We start from the raw sequence: 19,949 nt of genomic DNA, 5'->3' as shown, positions 1-19,949 counted from the left end.
TCCCGAGGGCCTTGGGGCCTCGGGGCCGGAGACTGAGGCCGGGGGGAGGGGTGGGCCGGGCGGCTCATTACCGCGAGGTGTTGCCCTAGTTAAGTCGCGGGCCCGTTTGATCTGGCGGCGGGTGGCGAGAGGGAAAAAAGGAAAAAGTAGGGGGGTCAGCGTAAAGAGACGCTCACACCTCCCCCACCGTTTCCTCGCACCCATAAAACACCTTTTATTAACTCCTTCGCGTCCGGAAGGGCTGGCGTGGCCCATTCAGCTCCTGCCACGGTGTTTACAGCCAAATCTAATGGGGCCCCATATTCACCCCGATGCTGGGACGAGGCGCCTAAGACACGCCTGATCCCGGAGCTGCCTGGGGTCTCCTTTTTTGGCGCGCGCCCCAACGCGAGGGCCTCCAACTCCAGAGCAAGGAAACGCCCAGAGACCCGCGCGTGCGTCTGCGCGCCTCCCTCGCAGTGAGCGCGGAGACCCGGGCAGGCACCGCAGACCACCGGTTCCCTCGTGCAACTGTGGGAGCTGTTAGGACACGTAAAAGCGCTTAGCCTAGAGCCTAGCACACAGTGGCGCGCAAACAAGACTAGTTATCTGTACACTGTTATTTGGGGACTCGTAACGCCAGCGTTTGCCTGCCCCACTTTAGCCTTCCACGCATCCGCGCCTTAGCAAATGCACCGCTTCTACTCATCCCCACACCCAGTCATGGGTGCGCACGAGGGGTCACGAAACCAGCTGTCGTGCACGAAGTGCCCTAATTAGCATGCACACACACACTCCCCCGCTTTTGCACAAATCCAGATGCTCTCTCACAAGTATTTGTTGAGTGCTTTCTTGATGGAAAGAAACTTAATTGTCTCGCTGTAACCATAAGCACTCACAAGCTTACTTTACTCACGGATAAAGTAGTAACCGCTATGATTTGTCATGCGTGCTGGGAGCTGCCCTAGGCAGACCCTGTGGTGGCCCCCGGCATAGCTGTGGCGCTCCGTGTGAGTTCCTGCACTATTACACGCACACCTATAAGATCAGAAACTCACGTACAGGAACATATTCCCCAGTGCAAACCGCCCCCCCCCTTCCAAGTTGCACTGCCTTCGAATGCCGGTGGTTTGTGTGCCAAGCCCCCTTCTCAATAACCCCAAACTACTTACTGCCTGCAGATACTGGTGTGCATACTATCCTACACACAAGCCCCAGTGCTGACCCACATAAATCCCAGACTGTCCTCTCTGGGTCTAATTCGTTTCCAGTGTTCCCTTCTGTGGGTTCATTATATTCTAAGAACTTTCTTTGTCCCACGAATAAATCCTTTATCTGCCCCCCTTTTCCTGACTGGATTCGTAACTTGGTTTGACATTTATCAAAACAGAAGTCAGAACAGGAGGTTCTCTACCTAGCAGAAATGATGGGGCCAGTGGATATACCCACCAAGACATCACGCAGGCTACCTCCGATTTCAGAAAATCTTTTATTCGTCAAGAGCATAGATACTGCTTTGGCAAAGGGAGGGGGCGGTGAGTGGTCTTATAGGTTTGAGGTAGAAAAAGGGTAGGGATGGGGTAATAAACACCTGAGCACAGCAGGCATGGTAGGTAGTTTAAATACATAAAAACTTTTCAACATAGGGAAAAGTTTTTATTTAGGAAGGAAGGAAGGAAAGGAGAGAAGAAGGAAAGGAAGGAAAGGAAAGGAAAGGAAATGAAGGAAAGGAAATGAAGGAAAGGAAAGGAAAGGAAAGGAAAGGAAAAGGAAGTAAGGGAGAGAAGGAAAGGAAAGAGAGAAAGTGTTTCCCTTGAAACTAAGTAGGAAGTGCAGCGACAATAAAATAAAATAAAATAAAATAAAACAGCACTGTTTGTAGAACAACAACAAAAGGCACCCCTCCATCTTCCTGGTTTGGTTCTCTTTCCCTGGCAGAAAACTATTGATTCCTCTTATTGCATTTTAATTAGGAAAGAGAGCGCCTGGGGGGTTTTGCCGCAAAGCTGACTGGAGAACGAGGAAGAGAGCCAGAAGGCATAGTGGAGAAAGCATGGGGGTTCTAAATTCGCCCCAAGAGGGTTGGAAGGGTGCTTTTTAGCGCGCTGGAGTCCCGCAGTTTCTTTCTCCCGCATTGTGCAGCCAAGAGCCACTCTCTCAGTTTGGGGGGGGGGGGTGTGGGTATATATATATATTTCTCTTTCTCTTAATGTATTAAAATCAACTTCAAATGACATTGCACGTGCGATCCAAGTGTGTTGTTGCAGCCAGCGACCTGCCAGCACGCAGCAGAGGCTCTGCGGGATGCGCCCTTATAAGCCCCCGGCACCCAGAGCCTGGCCCTCGCCGCCGCCTTCCTCTCCTCCCGGGGCTCCGGGTGTCGGGCAGCGGTGAAGGGGTCCTCGGCGCGGCCTCAGCTCACTGGTTTAACTCCAGCGCCCAGACTTGCTGCGGCCAGCCTGTGCGCCCTTTAATCCTCTTCTCTCCTGGGCCCAGGGCAGGAGGAAAGCCTTCGTGTTGCTGCTGCCAGAGGACACACACAAGAAAAGAGGCGAGAGACAGGTTTAAATTTTTCTGCTCCGATCGCCCAGGCATAGAGTTGGGGTGGGGAGAATGTTTTGGGAGAAGTAACTGGGCGCCTTTAAATAAGTGACGGATTTCTGTTTGCGACATAGACAAACAGGCTCGTAAATTTGCCTTTATGCGCCAGAGTTCCTGGGGGCCCGGATGGGCTGGGCAACTTCTGGAGGTTTGGTAACGAGGATTTTCTGTGCCTGGTGAAATTGATGCGCGTCGTTTTGGCTTTAGGGCGCCAAAGGATGGCCGCAGAGGCGTTGGAATGGGAAGAGTGGGAATCGACAATTTTCCCGCTCTCGGACCTGCTCCCCCTACAAGTCCCACTCGCTTTCCAACCTAGTTTAGCGTCTGGGCTGGCTACTGGGTTGAGTCTCTCTGCTAGTGGACTGGGAGCCTCAGGTGGCTGGGCGAAGGAGGAACAAGTGGGCCTGGCCCGCCATCCTCCTTCCCGGCTCTTAGCAGAAACCAAGCGGTGCTACTTGAAGGAGGCGGCGACCAGCAGTGGGTGGGGATACGCCCAAGAACTCCCGGCGGGCAGGCATCGCCCCGGCCTGCCTTTCCTACCTCCCGACGGCTGTTTGGAGACTCGATGCCTATCGATCTTTCCCAGTCTCCCCAGATGAGCTATCCCTAGTTTACTACAGCCCCTGTGGGTCAAAGAAAACCCGGCGGGGCTCTACAGCCAAAGGTGCGGCGGGCCTGAGCGCAGCAATTTAGAGAAAATAGTTCGCCAGCCTGGAAATCGCCTCCTTCGGAGGTCCCAGAGCCCTAGCCCAGCGGAACCGCGCTCCAGTAAGTGTCGCCCTCACTGGAGAGGATCGAGTAGGGACTGCGATCTCCAAAGCCAAAAGCAGTAGGTGAGACCCGTGCCTCTTAGTTGTCAGCCTTTACACACAAAACAATCAAGGTCGCCCTCAGAACTAGCTCGTGGGCAGTGGGGCAGTGGGACGCGCCCCGGAATGGGAGTACAAGACCTGACTTGTTTTACTCCAGCTCCACCTCTGAGTCCTCGGGTAGATGACCTTTACCTCCCCGTCCCACTCTGGGCCTCAGTTTCCCTATCCGTACAACAATGGAAGTAGCCTAGCCTCTCCAGCAAAAACCCTTGGAAAACAGTAACTGAGTCCACGTGCATAAATCGACACTCAGGCACATTAAAGTAACAAATTCCTGCAGCATTCTTAACGTGGATTCCCGGAAAGCCCGGGGATGGATCAAGACCCCTTTGAAATTGGAAGCGAAATAGAATATGTGTGCATTTTCTCGGGTCTGAATCTTCCCTACAAATTAATTCAAATATGAATCTTCCTCCCACCACACACGCGATCCCACACTACGGCCTCAGAGCTCTCCGCAGCCTCTCAAAATCGCACACACAGCAACGCAAACCCCTTACGCTCATACAGGGCCTGCGGGTGCTCACCCAGCCCGCACCCTTGGCCGGCGCCTGCAGGCCCCCTGACTTACCAGATCCCTTTTCCGCTTGCTCTCGCGGCCGCCATCCGCCTTCTTGAGTTCGGCCTTGAAGGCTTCGGGGTCGCCGGCCTGAGCGTCCTTGGCCAGCACGTCCATCAGATAGGCGATGTAGCTGGTGGCCAGGCGCAGCGTCTTGATCTTGGAGAGCTTGGTGTCGGCAGGCACGTTGGGGATGCACTCGCGCAGCTCTGCGAACGCGCTGTTAATGCTCTCAGTGCGCCTCCGCTCCTTCTTGGGTCCCGAGCCTTTCCGCCGGCCCAGCCGGCCGCCGAGCGCCTCCAGCCGCGCGGGGCTCTGGCCGGGCCTGGCGTCCGGACCGTAGGCAGCGGTGGCCGCCGCGGCTGTGGGCGGTGGCCCGCCGGCGGGGAAGTCTGGGGCAGCGTCAGCGGGGCTCAGCAGCCAGCTCTGGAAGTAGGGCCGCTCCTGGTGACAGCGCGAGGCCGGGCCGAAGAGGAAGGGTTCGTGGAGCATGGGGTGCGTTGGGTGTGGGTGGTGATGGTGGTGATGGTGGTGATGGTGTGCGTAGCTGCCCACGAGGTTCATGTTGGAGCGGCCCCTGGCCTGCGCCTCCAGCCCGATTAGCGCCGCCCCATGCGCCCGAGAGACTGCCGGGGCCACCCGTGGGCTCTGGGGCGGCGCTCTGCTGGACGCCGCTTTCGGAGAGTCTGGGGCAAGGCTGGAGACAGACGCGCAGCCCACCGGCCTCTCGCGAGCTAGGACGCCGACGCCGGGAGACCTATTTAACCCTTCTTCGGCCTCCTTTTCAGGGTCTGGCTTATATAAGGCCAAGGCTTTGATGTCAACCTCTCCCCGGAGCCAATGGCAGGGGGGCGGGGAGGAGGAAAAGGGGTGGCCGTCCCTGGCTTTAAGCTCAGCTAGCACCACCGGACTCTAGGCCGCCTGCGGGGACAGGGAGGCGGCCCCGCCTCTGCCTCCCCACCCCCAGTTCCCGGCTAGGCGGAGGCGGGGGCTACGTACTTGAGGCACAAGCCTGTCAACACCCTAGACGGTGGCTGCCACCTCCTTCCTGTGGACCCAAGGAAAGGCATCCAGAATCATCCAGCGAAAAGAAGGCCTTCATGTAGAGCCCACTCCTTGATTTTACAGATACGGAAACTGAGACCCAGACAGAGAAAGTTTCTTGTTTCTAGACTGTACAGAACTCAGAATCGAAATTCTAGCCATTCTCAGTCCTGAGCTCCATCTACTCCCATCAGCCTCAGAGTCAGAAGATGAGAGGTCCTTGCTGGAGGCAGCATAGGCCCTTAATGGTCTCCCCTAAGCACCCCCAGCCTTTAGTCATCATTCCCACCTGGCAGGGACTGTGAACCGTACTGTGGAGCCCAGTAGGGCATGCTCTTCTGCCCAAGGCATCTACACCATCCCAAAGACTGCCACTGGCTGGAGAAGACTGGAGTGTGAGGGAGGGGGAAGTGAAGGAAGGCAGGCTCCAAGCCCAGAGGCATTTAATGATTTGTTCCGGGCTCCAGGGCCTGAGAGTCACTTTTCTCGCCTCCGGGCGCTAGATGCAGTCCAAAGGCTGGATGGAAGGCCCGAAGCACAGCCACATTGGGTCACTCCACCCAGATCGTCACTGCTTGAGAATGTTCCCTTGTCTAAAGACACCAGCACCAGGGCTCACACCAAGAGAAATCTGCGTTTGGCAGTAAACACATAGCGAGGGGACCACGACCTCCACGCTGTTCACAAGGCTGGCACAGCCAGAGAACTGCCATGGCAGTATCTCACACCCACCAAAGCAGAGGGACATCCTGGCTGGGCAGACCTCCACCATTTCCCCTCCCAGCTAGGGCCTCTCTGAATCTCCAGTTCTCTCCACAAGGGCCTTTCCCAGGGCTCTCATTGGGACCTGGAAATCCCTGAGTGGTGGTGTTTCTCCTAGAATTCTCTTTCACCTCCCAGGGAGGTAGCTTCCCAGCTGATGCCCTCATACCTGGGCGCCCCCATCCACACCAGCCTTTCCCAGCCAACCGCCTTCCCTAGGTGGGGCTGAGGGAATGCGCCTTTCTCTCCAAAGTGACGTCCAGGCGCAGGCAGAAGATAAATAAATATGTGACTGCTCTTTCCAAAGGACAAATTCACTCCTTTATGCACTCATTCAACATTGTTTATTGACCGCCCTCTATGTGCCAGACCTACTAGTACAGAGGCAGAGGGAGAAAGGTCCACTCCCTCCTTGTGGGGATAGGAAAGGTAAGGCCCAGAGAAGATCAAAGATTATCCTTGGAGTTGGTAGCCCGTGGAGATGTACTTTTCTCCTGCAAATACATGGATCCAGGAGAGGACACCACAGGAGAGAAGAGGACAAGTTCCACTTCTGCCCAGGTCCTGGGCAGGTTCCACTTGTGGGAGCTCGGCAGGGCTAGAAGTGCACAGGGGTGGGGGGAAGGGAGGTCCTGGTTTCCTGCCTGAGGCGGGCTGGAAACCTGCCGCTCTCCCGGGCGCCTGGCGCCAGCAGCGCCGGGGTTGGGCCGATCGCAGAGCCGGAGGCTTGCCGGGAGGGAGCTCCAGGCGCCTGGTTCAGCCTCGGCTCCACGGGGTCCGCGCCTGCCTGGCCTGGAGGCGCTCACCAGTGAGGGTGTCCGGGTAGAGAGTTGTAATTACCCTGGGGAGAGGGACCTCCGTCCTCAACACACACCCAGCCGACCTTCACCCGCAGCATCACGCAGCAGCACACTGGGGCTCCTGATAACCCATGCGCATATATGTGCACACGGGCTCACAAAAATCACTGGCATCCACAGAAGCCCAGTATCCACACAGACGCCAAAAAGTATGCGTGTTCCCACGATAACACATTGACACCCACAAGACACACAGCACTTCAATATTCATGCATTCCTAGAATTTTATACATTATCTCTCTGTCACCCACGGGGCACACATCCCGATTCAGATGTGTTACAGCTAGGAGCCACTCCCCAACCTGTAAGCAGGCAGGCATAAAGATACCATCACTCAGTAGAGGCACATGAATTCTATGTAAGTAGCTCACAGCTGCAGGGTTTTACGCATAGTCTTACGCCCACGATTGTGCACAGGCACACCAATTTGTATTTTCTTAGAACTCCTCACAATTATCAACACAGCACGGACTTCTGAAAACCTCATCATACATTTCACGTATTCTCCATGTGGAAACTAAGTCTTCAGTCCCGAAAACATACCCAGGTGCACAGCCGCAATGACTACTCTGTACACACAGGTGCTCAGACGTAGACGTTTTCACATGTGTGCAACACTACACACAGTCACACGGATTGCAAACACTTTAAGACAGCCTGACATATATTCTATATTGCCTATACAACCAAATTCACAAGCCCTGGAAATGAAGTTGAACGATAGAGGCACACTGTGCCAGCACCCACATGAAGGGCAAGCACTCATATACATACTGGCAATTATGCACATACAAATTCACAGCTCCAGCACCCACCCACACACATCCAAGTCGGTTCCCCCACCTTAACACAGATCACTTGGGGGCCAAATACACCCCCAGAGATCTTTCCTGGTTAGTGTGGTAGGAAATGCATTATCACTACTGGACGATGACTCCCTTGAGGGCCCTGAGAGTGACCCGCAGCCTCTCCTGGGCAAAGAGCAGGGTGCCCCCCAGTCACCTGGGCTACAGAAAATGCTGTTTCTGTCCCCGCACAAGTCCCACCCCTGGGCGCGGAGGAGTGGAAGCCGTCAGCCAAGCGGCGCCCGCACTGGGAACGCAGCCCTAGGGGACCCGCTGGGGCTTCGGGTTTGGCGGCCTCCAGCAGGATGGAAGCCACCGAGATCGCCCGCGTAGACCGCAAGGCGCCTAGGCTCCAGCCTCGGCCTTCAGGAGGACTCCAGTGTACTTTTAACTTCAGCTCGGCTCAGGTGCGTTTGGAGTGCGGCAAAACTCGGCAATGGGGACCTGGTGAGGACGCTCTCTCCGCCCCAGGCCGAAACTGCTGATTGAGAGATAAGACACGTGCGTTCCTTTCCCTTTCTGAGCCTCAGTTTCCCCAGTTTCAGAAGAAAGAACTGATAGTCTGGAGTTTCCATTCCCAGTTCTGGACTGTTGTACGGACCCCTCTCTGAGCGGACGCAGGCTTAGCGCTCCACTCTAGGAGGCCTAATGGGAGGCCCGGCCCAAGTCTGCAGACCCAGGTAAGGAGCTGCGCAGTCCGAGCGGCCTACGCGCCTGGCCACACGCTCCAGGGGGCCCCCCTCCCTTCCGGTACCCCGCCGTGCTCACCCGGAGAGCGCCTTCTGATGGTCTGGCACTCTCAGCGTTTTCAAATGCGCGCTTTTTCCTCCAAGTGTGCTAGTGAGGTCCGGCAAGAACTCTACCCCCATCTTACAGGGCAGAGAGCTTAAGCACAGAGAGGTTAAAAAACTGCAGTAAAGGAGTGCTTAAGAGAGACTGGCTACGGAATCTGATGCACTTGGGTTGAAATCCGCCACTGTCGCCCCTCCTTATGGGAACCTTAAGATCCTCAGTTTCCTCTTCTGTAAATTGGGACACGGTAACCACCCGCCCAGAGTGCTGGCTTAAGGCCGATTGAAATAATATAGGTGAAGCTCTTAGCACGATAACAGTAAACCTGGATAAGTAGTGCTCTGTTTGGGGGACTAATCTAGCAAGGGAAGAAATGGAGTTTGGGAGTCCATACGACTGCATAGCACTGGACAGGGAGAGTCCAGGGCCACTGGTCACCGCTCGAAGTTTTGTGTCCTGATCTACCCAAGCCTGTTTCTGACCGCATTGGAGTCTTCCTCTTTCCCCAACTACCCTACAGAACCCCACTGCCTAAGGCTGGAGGTGAGGGAGACCGAGCTTTGCCAGATGTGGGGGTTCTGTCGCCAGAGACTTGAATTGCTTCCCACCCACCGGCATTTCACTCGTTGTATGATTTGGGGGGAGTTCGGGCGCCCTCCGAAACTCAGTTCCCCCATCTGTACAGTGGGCTGGCCGTACTAGCCGCTCTGGAGTGACTTCGACCTGGGCCTAGGGGTCCTTCTCCTGACCTTGCCCCGCTCCTCCCCTTACTCCCACCTCCACCCCTCGCCTCCACCCCTCGCCCCTGGACAGGAAGGCCTGAGAGCCTGCGCCTCAGCGCCCACCGCAAAAACTTCTCCCACCGAGTCCCGTGACCTTGACGCCACCGGCAATCCCCGCACCGGACCCCTTATCTAAATAGGGCCGTAAATCAAAGACCTGTCAGGGCCCGGGTAATTACAGGAACTCCATAAAAAGGACCCGGCCGGCCGCCTGTTTATATTAGCGCCGTGTAAAATATTCTCGCTGTCTTGGGGAATCGCGTCGCGCAGTAACGCACCATAAATCAGCCCGCGGGCCATTTACCCCGCAGCTTGAGCGCGCAAATCCCTTAAACATTTCTCTGCGGCATCTAAAGAGTGTCTAGGGCTTTCCAATCTAGCCCAATCCGCTTCCTGGGTCCGGGGACAGTTAGGGCAGGGGAGAGAGAGAAAGCTTGTCGATTGATTTCTCCTATAACCTCCTAGTGTGAGAGGACTCCTGGACTTCGCTGATGTGGGAAAGCAGCAAGTCTATGGAGAGATCTTGTTAGGACAAATAGGGGAAACCGGCGCAGAGAGGGAAAGAAGTTTACCTAAGGGCACACAGCCAATGAGTGGCAGAGACGCCGCTGGAGGCCAGACCTCTAGGGAAGACCCGACTGATGGCAGCCTCTGTCTCGCCTTATTACCCCCTTTCCTGGGGTGAGGACTGGTCCAGCCAGAGAGGGTCCAAGCCACACGCTGACATTCCATTCTCTACCGTTTCGCTTCGGGGATCCCTGTGCGCAGCATTCTGTGCGTTCTTGCGTGAAGCGGGGCCTCTGGTTCCTTATATGGGCCCCTTGTCTTACAGGTGGCAAAACACGGGCGCAAAGGTTGGGGCGCAGCTAGGAATGAAGGCCCTCCGTTACTAAACTAATCCATTTTCAGTTTGCCTCCATTCTTTCCTAAAGAAACACTAAGAGAAAGAGAGAAAACGGGAGAGAAAGAGCGCATGTGTTGGGGGGGGGGGGCAGGGAACGAGAGGCAACCCTGTCCATTCTTAGGTTTGTAACTGCCTCAAAAATACACAATCTATTTAAGGTGAACCTGACGCTGCCCATTGTCTAATAAGTAACATAAATCAAGGTTATGGAAAAAGAATATTAAATTTTCTGTGTCTTCCCTCGGGGCTGGGACCTAAGGAGTCCGGGAGAATTAAACATCTTCCTCCCCCATTCCCTTTCCTTTCCCTTCCGAAGTCCGTAAATGACAACGTGTTTACACAAGTTTTTATGTCGTCTAAGCTTCGTCCCGGCTCCGTTTCCTCCTCTGTGTATTTTCCGCGCAGAGAGATGTCTGCTTCAGGACACGTTCAACCTAAACAGAACCCCGTCTGATTGGAAAACGTATTTATTTGAAAAATCGTAACTCACAGTTTTGGTGAAACCGGCCCCCAAATTTATGGGATCGTTTGGGCGCAGGCCGTAAATTAAAAGCACCGGACACCCCCTTCATCCCCCTCCCCCCCTGCCTGTCCCCAGGCAGCTCCGGTCAGCTTCTCCGGAGCTCGAGCGGGAGACAACCCCCTCCCTGCTCCAGTCCCTCGCATGGTTAGTTGTCTGTTCGCGGGCAGGTGGATTTCCTAGTTCCTTTCCACCCAGTCCCATTGCTTCGGGGCAATTTCATTCTGCTTAGCCTGGCAGCTACGAGTTTCAAGTGGTCAGTTATCGGTGTTCTGTTGTGCACCCTCTGTTTTAAGGGTTCCAGGTTGTTCGTTAATTGCACGCTGGTTAGTTTCATGGTGCTAGGTTGCAGGTCGCTGGCGCTGGTCCACAATTGATCAATTGTGTGCCAGGCTGTTTTACACCAAGAGGCTTATCTCTGGTCAGTGTCACCAAGGTCAATTTCACCGCCTGGCCTGACGTTTCTTCCCAGGTCAGAGAATTTGTTTCCTTTTTCAATCCAACCGTGAGTGCCTTGGAAGGATGAAATCAATCCATTCCACCTATCTTTTGGATCCTGCTGCTAGCCTACCAGGGTAGGCTGAGGGTTGGGGGAAAGCTGGAGCTGGGACCCTGTCCCCAAACACAGATGCCACCATGGGCTCAGGAGCCCTGTAGTCCAAACACAGTGGAAGCACAGGGCCTTCACCAGCAATCCTGGAATATGCTTTCTCCCGGAAATGCATGGTTGAGCCACATCTCTCCGTCTTTTTTACTAGGGATTGTGCACTTCTCTGGCAGCATCCCCATGGGAAGGAAAGGGTGGGGGGAGGGCAGGACCTCAGTTCCAGACTTGTTCCTCTAAGCACAGCTATCTCAGGGAGAGGGGGTTGGCGATTCACTCCATACTTTTGCACACGCTGGAGCAATGCAAGAATGGTGGTGGAAATCTGAAGTTGTGCAGCATCTCATCCCAATCTACAGGTTTCCACCGCAAGCCTGGGCCCTCAGCCACTACCTGGCAAGAGTGACCTATACATGGTAGTATTCAGTTCAAAGAAATGCAATACGTTTCAGTAGAGAAAACCCAGTCGGGTCAACCTGATCTGTTCTGGAAGATTAAGAACTGGTAGGAGGTAGAATCGGTCAGAAATGGTGAGGTGACAGGATTGTTCTCCCATTATCCCGCCTTAAAACTTGGGGCTGGGGGTATAAGAAGGGCTCCTCCTTCTCGAGCCTCATTTCTCCCAATCTAAAATGGAATGAGTAATGGGATCCACACTTTGTACAGCTGCTGACAGGACCAGAGCAAGACACGGACTTTTAAAGGTGCCTGGAGGCCGAGGTATTAACCCTGAGAAATCTGTGCTTGTCTGATGGAGAAGTCCACAGGAACTCAAATGTTTGGGCACTGGACTGGGGGGATGGGTCAGTGGCCAGCTACACTTACTGGTGAATATTCTGGCCTCCTCAACTCTTTCCTTCTGCAGATAGACATTCGGAAACTGAGTCTGCGGGCAAAAAACTGCATCATTATTAGTCTTATTATTTTAAACGGGGCCAGGCAACATCCGTCATCTTTCACATAATGGTCAATTGTAAACACACTTTAAGAGAGAAACACAAAAAAGGGATTTAATGTTGACACTGGGAAAATGCTTAGCTCTGGCGTTGCTGGGGAATTGGCAGGCTCTCTTGTCCTTTGGGAGAGAAGTTAAGTGCTTAGTGTTTTTTTTTTTTTTCTTCTTTGCTTTTTCCATTGAATTTTTAAATCTCTCAGGGGTCTTCTTTGTCTCTTTAGTTTAAGGAGAGAAGTCCTTGCTTAAAAAGTCAGGGGTGGATGAAAGGATAAAAGGGCTTTGGGAGGGAGAAGGAGTGGGGCAGGCATAGTTGGCCTGTCTGACCAGCACCTTCCCCAGCGTCTGCTCCCTCTGCTCTACAGATCCCCCTGCTGCATCAGAATGTGGTTCTGGAGCAGGAGGATGAGAAACCAAACAGAAGGTGGGAAAAGCAGAAATGAGGAAGAAAGGCATACCTGGTAACTGAAGAAAAGGGAAGCATCCTTTTGTTTCCCCTCATTATCAAACGTGAGAGGCAGCTCCCTTCCAGAAAGTCCAGTCCAACCACCCCTTCCTGGTGGGAAGGTCACTCCCTAGCCACATGAAATCCACACCCACACCCCCATCAGATCACCTACACACACCACTGGGCACAAGATTGTCCCCATTCTCTTCCCAACACCATTCAGATCATGGAGCAAAAACCACGAAGTCACAGTGGAAATCACCCCCAAACTCAAACCAACTGCTGGTAGTTAGTAAATTCATTTTCATCCATGCAAGCAAGGCCCTCGGAAAGTCTATTTTAAAAAGAACAACAAAGGTGGCAGGAGAAGAGAGAACAGAAAGGAAAGCCTAGAAACCAGAGCAGAAATTAATTTAATTACCTCCTCTCCCCTGCTATAAATTCCACAGAGGAAATCAAATCTTTCTGTGCATGTGTATAAAAACCAATCAGTCTATGGAGCTCGCCAAAACCCATTATGTCTCAAACTGGGTATCCTAATTGAATGAATCTGACTGTACCAGGCAACCAGGAATCACCCGAGCCAGGTTTTTCCGAGCCTTTGCCATGGAGCCAGAGAGGATAAACATGAGTTGGAACCACACACTAATCAGCTTGCTTGCAGAGAAGGGGAACTTTCTCAGTCTCAGCGCTGGCAGATGCGTCCTAACATTTTGCGTCAGATTGTAATGGAATATTTCTCATAAACAGCCAAGTGTCTCTCCCAGCCACTCACCTGACATGTTTCTTGTTGTTTAGCTTCAGATCTGACAGATGATGATAACCTGGAAAAGAGAGAGGTTACAAATGCCGAGGGCTGTGGGGCTGGGCAGTGTAAAGGGCGCCCGCTCCAGAACTGGGACAGGGCTGTGATTTGTAGGGCCAGAAAAAGGCTGTTATGCAACCAGAGGCAAGCAGGCGCTGGTGCGGGACGGAAGCACGCAGTGAGAGAGCTTGGGCTGCTTGCTCTAAGGCCATGTGCCACTTGTTTAGTATCCCCTGTTGTCAGATGGAGGATGCCCCCTCCCTCTAGCCTCCCCACTCCCCCCCCCCCAACACCCCGTCTCAGGGGCACACTGATTTATAGCACCTGTTAAAAACACGTAATGGATGCAATTAGCTGTGGCACTAGAGGAAAAAAAGGGAGGAGTTGACTTTATTCCAATAAAAGATAAATGTGTTTGTTTTCATGAACTTAGTTCATTCATTTAAATTTCTGAGACCAATTAAAAAAAATCATTGCTGCTTTCTTTGCTACATGGGAATCATGCTATGATTGGTTTTCATTGGCATTGGTTCTTGAAGTCGAATGGGTATTACAATCCCCTTGTTGAATATGTTTCCAAGGCGGAGAAATTTGCAGGATTGGGATGGGCACAGGGTATGCATTTCCAATAAAGCTCATTCTGATGCAGGAACCATGCTTTGAGACTACAACTTGCATGAATATGGTAGGGGCTCAAGAGTAACCTATTTACCAACAAATATATTTTCCTGTTAGCTGTGTGACTCTAGCAGAGTCAATATAAACACACAGTTAAATGTGATACATGTCTATCGTGGAAAATTTAGAAAATATAGAAAAGTAGAGGAAGAAATGACAGTTTCCTGGATCCTAACAAGCTATTTCAACTCCCTGAGCTGTAGCTTTCTCCACAGAACCCTACAGACTCCAAAAAGAGACAATGCTCTTATCTTCACCTGTCCGACCCTTAGCACCCAACACACAACTGGCACATAGTAGGACCTCCAAAAACTATCTGCTGAAAGAAATAATTGGTTAAATGAAGCTGTGGTTTAGATGATCTCTAAAGTCACTTCCAACCCTAACATTCTATTTTTCATTTTCTGCTCTAGGGGAAAAAATGTAATTGCATAAACTCAGATATATTTGTCACTGGGACTCTTGACGTTTAAACATGTATATGCTTTCTTTTTCCCGTGTCTTGTCACTTGATCTGACAGCTTTCTGCTTGCTCTGTTTGATATTAGGTTAGGGTTGTCCTTGCCTGAGGCAGCCCGGCCGCCACTGTGGATTGGAAGTGAGTCGGGTGGTCCTCACCTTGTACCAAACGGAATGAGCAGAGGAGATTTTTGAAGACTCTAGCAAAATTGCATGAGCAGCCCAAGAAAGAGGATGCTGAGCTGTTTGCAGTTCACAAGTGTGCAGTTCTTTCCTGAAACCATGAGGCAGACCCCTCCCCTTCTGTCACAGCAAACGAACATCGACAGCTGCATTAAGCTCTTACTGTGTGTCGTGCACTGTGCACACATCTCCAATTTAATCCTGGAAGTGAGGCTGTTAACTCCATTCTATAGATATGCAGATAGACCCAAGGTCACTCAGCTAGGACACTGGAGAAGTAGGATTCAAGCCCAGGTCTCTATTGACTCCAAAGTCCTTGTTTTTAACCACTGTAATGATGTGTGTGTTGAGAGTGGGAGAGGGATAGTTAATACCCTGAAAATATTTTTTATTTCTCCAACAAACAATACTTTAACAACAATAATGTACTGTCATTAAAGAATATGAACCTGCCACCTGTTTCACTTCCTCACCCCCAAATACCATATACTAAGACTCTTTCCTGTTACACAGAGTTCATGTTTATCAGGGTTTTTTTTTTAAGTGTATTTATTTTTGATAGAGAGAGGGAGAGCGTGAGCAGGGGAGGCAGAGAGAGAGGAGGACACAGAATCTGAAACACGCTCCAAGCTCTGAGCTGTCAGCACAGAGCCCGACACGGGGCTCGAACTCATGAACTGTGAGATCATGACCTGAGCCAAAGTCAGACGCTTAACTGACTGAGCCACCCAAGTGCCCCATGTTCGTCAGTTTTAATGGTGCTTTAATGGTTCGTCAGTAGTATATGGTGCTCATCAGGCTGCATCTAAATAGATAACTCGCCATAATGAGGTTATAAACCCCATGAGGCGAGGAGTCAAATCTGTTCTATTCACCAGTGTATCCCTAGCACTTGGCATAGTACGTAGGCCTAGAAATCACTAAGTAAATATTTGACTGAACGAATGGTAACTTGCTTAATATAGACAACTCTGAGGAGATGCTTCTGGCACTGTGATCATCTAGAAGTTAATCATCACACAGTCAATGCTCAGCAAGATGTGGTTGAAGGAACAATCTTTTAGGAGGAGAGCTGGCACATGGAATTTTAAAAATAAAGTCTCACTTAAATTAGTAAAATGGAAGTAAAATAGCTTCTGCACCTGAGTTAAGTCCCTTGCTATGCTCCATAAGGAAGGCCATGTTTTCTGATCTCAGCTCTGTGCCCCCAGCCCCCAGATCCTCCCCAGAGACCATTAAGTCCCAAAAGTCTGTGTGTCTGTAAGGTGCTAAGTCACATGTCCTCTGCCAGAGCTAGCCCTGGAGTCAAATGCCAATCACGTCTGTCGGGATGATTTGCTTCTAGAAGTCATAGTTTTCATAGTTGGCACTACTCCCATTTATATTTTTAGAATGGATTTCTAGGAAAAATGTGAATATAGCATAATGTTGAGTTTAAAAAGCAGGAGACAAAATTAAATATACTGGGCTTTTTTTCCCCCTTTAAAATAAGAAAGGCTTTATTTAAAAAAAAAAAAGTTTTTTTATTTGCGCGCACGCAAGAGAACACATGAGTGGTAGAGAGGGCCAGAGGGAAAGAAAGAGAAAGAATCTCAAGCAGGCTCCATGCTCACCACAGAGCCCAACACAGGGCTCAATCCCCTGACCCAGGGATCATGACCTGAGCTGCAATCAAGAGTTGGACGCTCAACCATCTGAGCCACCGAGGCACCCCAAGAAAGGCTTTAGACAAAACAAATAGCATGAATCCACATCCAAATGCAAGTGAGAGATTTCACTGGGTTTTATAAAAGAAATTTGCACTCGGGCATCAACTAGAAACCAGGGCCATCACATAGGCATATGCAAGAAGACATCCCAAAATAATCATCGTTGATGGAATCATTGGAATTATGGATGATAATTTTGCCTTTCCTCTACTTTCACACTTACTGTAATGATGTATAACTAAAAAATAAATTCAGGGCACCTGGGTGGCTCCATTGAGCATCAGACTCTTGATTTTGGCTCAGGTCATGATACTGGGGTCATGGGATTGAGCCCAGCATTGGGCTCTGTGCTGAGTGTGAAACCTGCTTACAATTCTCTCTCTCCCTCTGCCCCTCTCCCTGGCTCATGCTTTTTCCATAAAATGAAATGAAATGAAATAAATTCATACTCCAAACTAAATATATAACATGAAAAATAATTCCTGTGAGAGGAGACAGTCAATAAGAAAAAGTACCAAGGTAACTTGGGCAATAAAAATAATAATTACCCCAACAATAACATTTATTTGACCCTCATAATGTGATAGGCAACATATTAAGAACGTTACATGGTTGATCTCATTCACATCTCAAAAGTACTTCATCAGAAAACTGCACTCATTATCCCCATTTTGCAGGTAAAGAAACTGAGGCACAGAAAACTTAAGTAACTTGTCCAAGCTTCCCCAGCTAGTAAGAGGCAAAGATGTGCTTTGAACCCATGGATTCTTTAAACACATTTATGAAAGGATAGAAAAAAGAAGGAAGGAGAGAGGAAGGAAAGACTGAGGAGAAAATTTCTCCATTGGTAAGAATGAAATGGAACCAGTGAAATGGGTATCAGAGATATCTGTTCGCTAACCCCGCATGGAATCACCTTGAGGGCTAATTAGAAATACAGAATCTTAGCTTCATCTCAGACCCACTGAATCAGAATTTGCATTTTTAAAATATTTCAAGGGATTCAGAGACACATGAAAGTCTAGGAAACTCAGTTCATATAGAATCCATTTGAAAAAAAAAAATAGAGAAAACCCATTTGTGTTTGTCGGGACTGGTACCACCTTAGAAATAGGGGTCTAGCTGCATGAATCCATGTTTTTCAACTTGGGCATGATCCCTGTTTCCTCATTGGGAAAACACCTTCCTAGATTGCAATCAGAATTTTTTTTTTTTTAAAGAATAGAATAGAAGCTATCAGAGGGCATCTCACGAAGGAAGGGTAGATATTACTGCATGGAACCTTTATATTAAGTATGTGTGTGTGTCCTAGGTCTTGAGCTGCAATGTCTGTCTTATGAACTCTTTACCAAAAAAAGGTTTTAGCGTCTGGCCTTCACCCTGTGGCCTGAGGCAGCCTTGAAATTCCAGGCTGACATTTAGAGGTGTGGTGGACCCACTTCCCATTTCTGCTAAATGTAGAAACTCTGTCCGAAAAAGTTGGGTGGGTGGAGGGGGCGGGACATCTCACAAATGATCTATCTTTCTGTGCAGATGCAGAAACCTGGGCCCAGAGAGGAGAAGGACTTGCCCAAGGTCACACAGAAAAACTGAGATTTGTGCCTTTGGAAAAAGGAGCCTCACAAGGTCAGCTCTTTCATTCACTTTTTGTCCCAATCAAGGAAGACCTGAGTAGCTGCACTGGGATCTGGCCAGGAGGCCACGCAGCTGGGGGACATGACTCTGGAATGTGTTGGGGAAACAAGACGCCTTCTCTTCCAGGCCCGACAAGCCAACAGGCCGATGTGTGGCCAGAAAGGGCCCTGGTTATCTGCTGCCCGCCTCTGTTTCGTTTGGTCTGTCAACTCCAGCAGCAAAGTGCCCCAAACGTGTGAGGCTTGATAAAGGTGGGAAGGTAAGAGGGTGGAGGTGGCAGGACATCAGGGACCAGAGCTTGAGAGATGTTCCAGAACCTCTGCTTCTACATTTCCTCTCAAGAGGCTGGGAAAGCCAATCAGACCTTCCTAGCCCCCTTCATAGCCTCCCCTCCCTGCTGATTGTGGCTGAGACCCTGAACTTCTCTGGGTGTCTGGGTCCACTCCATCTCAAGCTGGAACAGGATAAGATCTTGAAACTTAGATGCTGAATCAGAGGATTTAGAAATTTTAAAAGAAATCTACCCTTTTGTTCTTATTTTTGTATGTTTTTAAACTCAAAAAGTAATATGGAGAACTTGGGGAAGAGAAGAAAACAGCTATAACCCTACCACCCCCAAATAGCTGTCACCACGATGATGTGTGTGGTTTTCAAAATGGAGTCGTAGAGTCTATCCTGTTTTGTCTTGCTCACTTAGCAAGGGGTTGTGAGTTTTATTTATTTATTTTATTTTTATTTTTTATTTTCTGGTCAATGAATATCATTTACTTTATATTACCTGGATATTTGATGATAATAAAGAATTATCATGGGTTGCCTGGGTGGTTCAGTTGGTTGAGCATCTGACTCTTGATTTCGACTCAGGTCATGGTCTCGTGGTTTGTGGGTTCGAGCCCCGCGTCGGGCTCTGTGCTGACAGTGCAGAGCCTGCTTGGGACTCTCTCTCCCTTTTTGTGTCTTCCCTGCTCACACTCACTCTCTCTCAAAACAAATAAATACACTTAAAAATTTTTTTAAAGAATTATCGTTAGTTTTTTAAGTATGACAATGACATGGTGCCTATTCTGTTTTTTACACAGTCCTTCTAGAGATACACTCTGAGCAGTTTCTATGTCAAATGGTGTCTGGGGTTCCCTTCCAAATAACACAAGAGGGTGCACTTGGTGGCCATGGAAATAAAACAAACCTGGTCATTGGTTGAGAATTGTTGACACTCTCTTGTCTTCCTTCTTAGATAAGAGGTTTTATCAATATTCTTCTGTAAGAGTAGGGGGGGTTTTGTTTTTTGTTTTTTGCCTATTTTGATCACAGATCCCTTTGAAAATTTTAAGCAGGCTATGGACCCACTTCCCAGAAAAATCCACATTCCCATATCATACCCACAATGGTAGGAGGTTCACAGTCCCCTGAAACCCAATTGGGTATCCCAGGTTAAGAACTCCTGAATTAAAACATGATTACGTTTTAAGATTGCATAGTATTCAGGTAGCTCTACCATCATTCACTTAACCAATTCCCCATTATTGGAAATTTTTATAATGACTGAGTTATTCTTTAAATTTGTTTTTAATCTTTATTTTTGAGAGAGAGAGAGACAGAGACAGAGAGACAGAGTGCGAGCTGGGAAGGAACAGAGACAGAGGGAGACACAGAATCCGAAGCAGGCTCCAGGCTCCGAGCTATTAGCACAGAGCCTCACATGGGGCTCAAACTCATAAACTGTGAGATCATGACCTGAGCTGAAGTGGGACGCTTAACCAACTGAGCCACCCAGGCGTCCCAATGACCGAATTGTTCTTAATGAAACATTCTGCGACCTGTATCTTTGCATGTATATTCCTGATGACAAAGTCCTAAAAGTATCAAAGGACATGCCTATTGAAAAGGTTTTTCTTACAGAATATCACGTTGTCCCAGGAAGTATAGTTCATGTCTTTTCAAATCCGTTTCCATCAT

At 50.1% G+C, this 19,949-nt stretch overlaps 1 protein-coding gene across 2 annotated transcripts; it reads right to left on the bottom strand.

The window, feature by feature from the left end:
* Positions 1–1,449: 1,449 nt before the first annotated feature.
* On the bottom strand, positions 1,450–4,845 carry HAND1 (heart and neural crest derivatives expressed 1). 2 transcript variants are annotated; one of them, XM_043597666.1, is made up of 2 exons: positions 4,024–4,845; positions 1,450–2,502 (listed from the first exon to the last, which is right to left on the bottom strand). In XM_043597666.1, the coding sequence occupies exons 1-2, from the start codon at positions 4,573–4,575 to the stop codon at positions 2,398–2,400; spliced, it is 657 nt and encodes a 218-aa protein (XP_043453601.1). In that variant the 5' UTR covers positions 4,576–4,845; the 3' UTR covers positions 1,450–2,397. The 2 variants fall into 2 exon arrangements, with proteins under 2 accessions (XP_043453601.1, XP_043453593.1); XM_043597658.1 differs by having other exon boundaries at positions 1,450–2,499; positions 4,024–4,687.
* Between the last annotated feature and the right edge of the window lie 15,104 nt (positions 4,846–19,949).

This window comes from Prionailurus bengalensis, chromosome A1, assembly GCF_016509475.1.
Source record: "Prionailurus bengalensis isolate Pbe53 chromosome A1, Fcat_Pben_1.1_paternal_pri, whole genome shotgun sequence".
In the NCBI taxonomy this organism is placed as follows: domain Eukaryota; kingdom Metazoa; phylum Chordata; class Mammalia; order Carnivora; family Felidae; genus Prionailurus; species Prionailurus bengalensis.
Note: the sequence above shows the minus strand (reverse complement) of the source record. Positions and strands in the feature narration are given on the sequence as shown.

Coding starts and splice junctions, on each gene's coding strand:
- HAND1 (XM_043597666.1), bottom strand. CDS start 4,575: ATGAACCTCGTGGGCAGCTACGCACACCATCACCACCATCACCACCAT. Junction 2,503..4,023: donor GCAAGCGGAAAAGGGATCTG/GTAAGTCAGGGG, acceptor GTCCTCTGGCAG/CAGCAACACGAAGGCTTTCC.